This window comes from Microcaecilia unicolor, chromosome 12 (assembly GCF_901765095.1).
Source record: "Microcaecilia unicolor chromosome 12, aMicUni1.1, whole genome shotgun sequence".
NCBI lineage: Eukaryota > Metazoa > Chordata > Amphibia > Gymnophiona > Siphonopidae > Microcaecilia > Microcaecilia unicolor.
The window spans coordinates 83653700-83659699 of NC_044042.1; the positions used below are offsets into that span (position 1 = coordinate 83653700).

Genomic DNA, 6000 nt, shown 5'->3' on the forward strand with positions numbered 1-6000 from the left:
ATTGACAGAGCTCAAGTGATCCTCATAGGTCCATAGATATGATTTCTTCAACTCCTTGCCCTTTTCACAACTCAACCAATATCCTTCAGTCAACATCCAACTCTTCTCACACAGGGGACTGTAGACATTCCAATCTGAAGAGCATGTCCCTGACAGCAAGGAAATTGAGTAGCAGCTGATTGGTCACACTCCTTTCTTGAGAAAAGTAAAAGAAGCTATGATGGTGGCTAGACATCCATTCACACTAAACTTATATCAAATTAAGTGGAATCACTTTGTTCATTGGGTTCAAGCTTTTCTTTGTCCACTTCTGCAATTACTATCTTATTTACTTGAAGCACAGGACTGAAGACCTCTGTCCACATTCATCACTGTTATAGCTGCATACCATATGCCTACTAATGGAAAACCCAGATTTTGAGGGTCCTTTTTAACATATGCTCCCCCTCCCCAATTAAAACCACCTTTGCCAAATTGGGACCTTAATATAGTGTTTACTAGGCTCATGGACTCACTGTTTGAGTTGTTAAGCCTTTCTTTACTTAAACACCTCGTGCGGAAAACCATAACCAGAAAAATCAAGCACTAATGCATTACCTGCCGTATACTCAATGTTACCAGAACAGAGTTGTTCTTCGTAATCATCCTAAATTCTTCCTGTAAGTTATCTCTGAGTTTCATTTCAGACTGAAGACGGGTGCTGTTATATAATCCATAAAGGATATAAGGAAAATGTCTCAGTTGTTTGTCACTTGGGTAAACCTGCCTCAAAGCAGAAACTTTCCTTCTGGGACTGCATTGCTTTCTCCTACAAGCAATCAGGCTACATCAGTGCTCACCAGCTCAGAGTCGAAGCAACTTCTGTCACTTATTCGAGTGACTTCATTTCAGGACATTTGTAAAGTGGTCGTGTAGGCTTCTGTGCATACTTTTTCAAAACACTATTGTTTAGATTATTCTGCAGCCCAGGACATAGCCTTTATCCAAGCAGTCTTGAATAACCTGTTTGCACTTTGATTTTTTCTTCTCTGCTAACATCCCAGTCAATTCTTGGGCCACCAACAATCAGAAAGAAGACGGTGGCCCTTAGCTCTGGAGTCACCAGCAAGTGTGCCTGCATTTGCTCGTTTAAGGAGAGAAGCAAGTTGTATAACTTTTAACAAGGGTTCTTCATAGACAGCAGTGAAATGCAGCCTGCACACATTAATAAACTCGTGTCATTAAGCTCTAGGACAAGTGACTCCTTTTGTAGAGGGGAAGGTGGGAATCACTGCACAAACTCAGAAAAGGCTGGAGGAGGGCTCAGGGCACCCTGGCTTCATCAGCTAACACCACCAGCAAGTGTGGCTGCATGTTCTTGCTGTCTGTAGAGAACCCCCGTTATAAATAAGCAACTTTGCTAAACAAGCCTATACAGGGGAAGGATAATTGCAGAGACAGACTATGGACTCCCCCTGGAACCTGCTGTGTGAGCGCACCCCTCAGTCTGACTGCTAGATGTTGGGCAGTGACCAGGGCTTCCCAAACCTTCCCATACCCAGTGGGGTTTTCATGATATCCACATTAAATATGCATTAGATAAAGGCGCAGTGTTTGCAAAATTATCTTCATGGACTGGCTGGCTGTGAGGTCCCCAGGGTAAGTTTGAGAATCACTATCCAATGCCCTCCATCCGCCAGTTTTCATTCTTGTCCATGAATTTCATCAGGCCCCACTGCGCGCTCTTCCACCATGGTTTCCATACAAGCTGTGATACCGTTTGTTAGACTGACAGGTGGCTAATGGAGAGATCCCTTCTTCAGATGCAATGTTACACTGTGAAACCTCATTAGAGCCCCTTTGAACTTAGATGGAAAGAGAATTCCTCTTCTTACAGCGTTCTCACACTGCCATGTGTTTGTTTCTCCTCTGTTTTTGATTTTAGACCAGTGGATGAGCCCATGGAGGAGGAGCCGGTGTTGTGAAGTGCCAAGCTTTCCCGTAGTCATCAGCTTGTGGGATTTTTGTTATTGTGATTTCTTTATTTTTTCTACTAAAAAAACAAAGAACAAAAAAAAAAGAAAAGGAAAAAGTGCCACTCGACCCTCAGTGTCGTGTGCTGTGTCCGTCTCCAGGCGTCCAAACCTGACCCCACCAGCGTCCAAATCTTCTTTGTTCATCCTCTCCAGGGCTTGGCCAATGACAATTCTTTAATTTTTTAAACATTTTTTTAATATAAATTGTATGGTCTGCGTTCCTTGTCTCTCCCCTAAGACAAACAGCGGTAACAGCTAAGAATAGAATTTGGTCTGTCGCACTGAGCCTTAGCACTTGGGAATAAGGAGAGATTGGGGCGCCAAGAAGACAAACAAATATTAATCAAAACACTTTTGCTTATAATCTTTTTCTGTCTCTTCCTCTGTCATACCCACCCCTTTCTCCTCTCCCCTTTCCACCTGAGAAATTGGAACTGAATATCAGACTCTTGTCACTAAATTTTTATTAAAGTTACAAGTGGGAAACCTTGGGGGCTTGCTGATCTGGGCCTGCAGAAAAACTAAGGTTGGCCCCTTGACAGTCAGACAGAGCTTCTTCACAGCATGCAGAGTTATCCTGTGGATCATGTTGAGGCAGTAAATACTTTTAACCGGATTAAGAAGGCATTCACAAATGTATGGAGGCCATATTTATTGGAGGCTGTGAAATAGAGGTGGGGATATCAGACTGAACTTTGGACATCCCCGACCTATGACTGCTGGAAACCGGGAGGGTGTGGCATGCCCACGCCCTGTTTATCTGCTTCCTCTAAATGCCCCACCCCCGCTGCTGTTGGAAACAGCATTGTTGGACAAAGGCGAGCCTTTGGTGTGAACCAGTATGGCAGTTTTTAAGCTCTTTCTTTAATATGTGCCCAGTTTGCTGCTTAAAGTCACTCATTTGTACTTGGTTTCTCCCTGAGACAGTAAATTGAACTTTGGGTGCATTCTGCTCTCAGCTGATGTCATGAATCAATAAAGCAGACATTGTCTAATGATACTCCTTTTGTCTCATGATGCCCCCTTGTCTTGATATCATTCTGTCCATGAGGATCGCAGGCCTAGGTTGGTTTTCCAGTTCCTTGGCTCAAAAGGGGGGGAAAAGTGATTTTAACTATGAGACAGAGCAAGCAACAGGAAGTCAACGAGCCATTGCAGCAGGCACCTCTCCACACTCTCGACATTCGCTTCATGACTTCCACCCCTCGAGGGACACACAGCACCAAGTGTGCAGCGCCTGTGCCCAGTGGCTGATTTCAAATCCTTATCTGTGGACCCAGCACAGGAAAAGCAAGAGAACTCTGGTGCCTTTGATTCGCTGTGTTTTGTTTTACTTTTAAACTGCCTTAATTTCTTGGAAAATATTTTGTTGGCATTTTTGTTCTTTTGTTGTGGGGGAGGGGGGAGAGTTGTAAAGGTGAGGTAATGAGAGAGGAAAGGAAATGTACATGATCTGAGTATGATAAACTGGCTGGCAGTTCAGTGTCTCAATCCCACCATTGCCCCAGTCCGTTGGGCTATAATGGTGGAAATGGTTGGTATTCATGTAAATGACCAATGCCTGTTTCTAGGTTTGTAAATAGTTTTCATTCCCCCCACCCCGCGACCCCCTTTTTTTTTTGACACAAAGTTTGTCTTTTTTATTTCATGAATTGTATTTCTGTTCTGTTCACTAGCTTGAGAGAAGTACAAGGAATACTGCTTAAAAGGTATATAATTTTATTATTATAGATGCATTATTTAATCATGTTTTTTTTTAAATTCTTTCATACCTTCTTTGAAACACCAGGGTTGGAGGGAGGGGAATATTACAGGTTATACCTTGCCCCAAGTCAACTCAAACAGGCCAGTCCAGGCTGGCATTGCCCCATTGTTTGGAAACCAGGCGTTAAGAGTATCTTACATGAAAACAGCATTGGAATGACATTTGCATTTTTTTTTTAGAAAATATGGATTCACCTACAAGGTTACAACCCTGAACAAAGGCATGGGGAACAGTTTCATCCTTAACTACCTTACTGGGCAGACTGAATGGGTTGCTTTGGTCTTTATCTGGCGTCATTTACTATGGTGGGAGACTGGGACTGCAACCCCCAGCATGCAATGGGGCAACACCAGGGCTGGATCAATCTGTTCAGGTTGACCTGGGTGAGGTGGCCATTCTCTGGGAATACCTCTGGGGGCAGAAACACTATTTTTTATCTAACTGTATCCATTTCCATGTTGTCTTGGTGTGAGTTCCTTTCTGATAACTCATGCGTTTATGATTTTGTGTTTAAAAGGCATCTCAGCTTGCCAGAGTCAAAGGTTACCCAAGGTAGAGATGCTCCACTACCCCCCTGTGAAAGTATAAGCACTAAATAACATTAAATACCCACAGTTGCCTAGAAACACAAACGTTTTTTTCCTCCAGCGTCCAAGGCATGCTTTTTGGTAAGCGGATCTCAGCTCCTAACCCCTAACTTTTCCTTGCTTGGATTCAAGGAACTTCCTTGGCCTGACAGCTTGTACATGGGATATGAAAGTGCTGCCTAAAGTAGTTAAAATAAATAGAATTGCAAAGCCTGCAGCCCTTTCCTGAGGGCCGCCAAAACCAAGCCTATAGTGCTGCTATCTTATTAAAAAAAACAAAGCCAGGTAATGGCTGGTAGGCAAGCTGTGGATCGGTACCCATAAGCAGGGGGTTCGACAGGGTTGTCAGTATATGCTGGAAACATGATGTTCTGTTCACCCCCATTTCCTTTCCCACTTAAACCCAATTGTAGCCCCTCTCCCCCTAGTTACTGCTTTGTGGAGACAGCTGGTGAAAGATTTATTCTTGTGATATCTTCCTCTTCTTGGTCATTGTCCTACAGCTGGAGCTTCCTAAGCCATTCTCACTGTGCAGTAACTTAGCGTAAATTAAAGATTGTAGGAAGAAAGCCAAGACTTAGAATTAAAATCCCTGCAATATAATATTTTTATGTTTATCAAGTGAATTCAATCACTGAGCAGAACGTTTGACACACTAATCACATAATCTCTGATGATGTGTTTATTTTGCTATCTTTTCTAGCCTTGGTCTCATTGCTTCTGAGCCTCTTCTCTCCTTCCTAAACACACTTCCTTCATAAGGAAGGTTAGCAGTAAGGCACAGCTCTGATCCTTTTACGCCTTGGAACCAGGAGCATGTAAGGTCTCTAAATCCAGCTGTGTTTGCATGAAGCCACACAAGGTGCTATACAGGGGCCCAGAATTTGTTCTGGGAAACCCTATATATCTTTCAGGCAAGACTTGGAGACTAGACTATCCTGGTCGGGAGACTACCTGTTTAGAACAAAATAGGGCTGTACTGAATATTTGTATTTGATTCGGCCCGAATACATTCTTCGTATGCGGCTGAATAATGATTCAAATTTTGAATACGAATAATTCGGGGCTCTACTATGCTAAATCATTTCACGTTGCTTCTTTTAATATTTGCCATGTTAAAGCTCAATGTCCATTATTCGTAGTCGGCCAAATAATATTTTTTCATTATTTGTTTTTGGCCGAATAGTACATCTCTAGAACAAAATTTGCAAGGAGCTGGGTGCAGTACAGCAGAGCCAGCGTAACCTATGGACCAGGTGAGGCTCTGGCCTAGGGCACTAGAGATGAAGGATGCCAAATGCCTGAGCCTGTGATGTCACTGGCCCTATAGGTTAAACTGGCCCAGAGCTTACCTGGCGACATTGCATGTGCAGGAAAAAAAAAAAAAAGAATCGGCAACCCCCCTTCTTTCTGTCTTAGGCTACCTTCCTCCATCTACCTTTAAAGGCAGTTTTCCCCTCCCAAACACGGACAGCATTTCACCTAACACTACCTGCACCAGCCCAAGCGTCTTCCACGCCCTAACTTCTTGTTTGCAGAGGGAAGATGCAGGGGCTGAGGCAGGTAGCATTAGGTGAAATGCTGTTGGTATTCAAGAGGGGAAAACTTCTTTTAAAGGTGGGGTGGGGAGAAT

General features: G+C 43.4%; 1 protein-coding gene across 5 annotated transcripts in view; it reads left to right on the forward strand.

Annotated features, from left to right (window-relative positions):
• Positions 1-3018, forward strand: part of LOC115482020 (histone deacetylase 5-like) — a 148241-nt gene extending 145223 nt beyond the window's left edge. For all 5 annotated transcript variants that reach the window (XM_030221557.1, XM_030221561.1, XM_030221558.1 and 2 more), the window contains one exon: positions 1925-3018. In XM_030221557.1, coding sequence (XP_030077417.1) covers positions 1925-1964 — 40 coding nt within the window. In that variant the 3' untranslated portion in view covers positions 1965-3018. The remainder of the gene's footprint in view (positions 1-1924) is intronic.
• The last annotated feature ends 2982 nt before the right edge of the window (positions 3019-6000 follow it).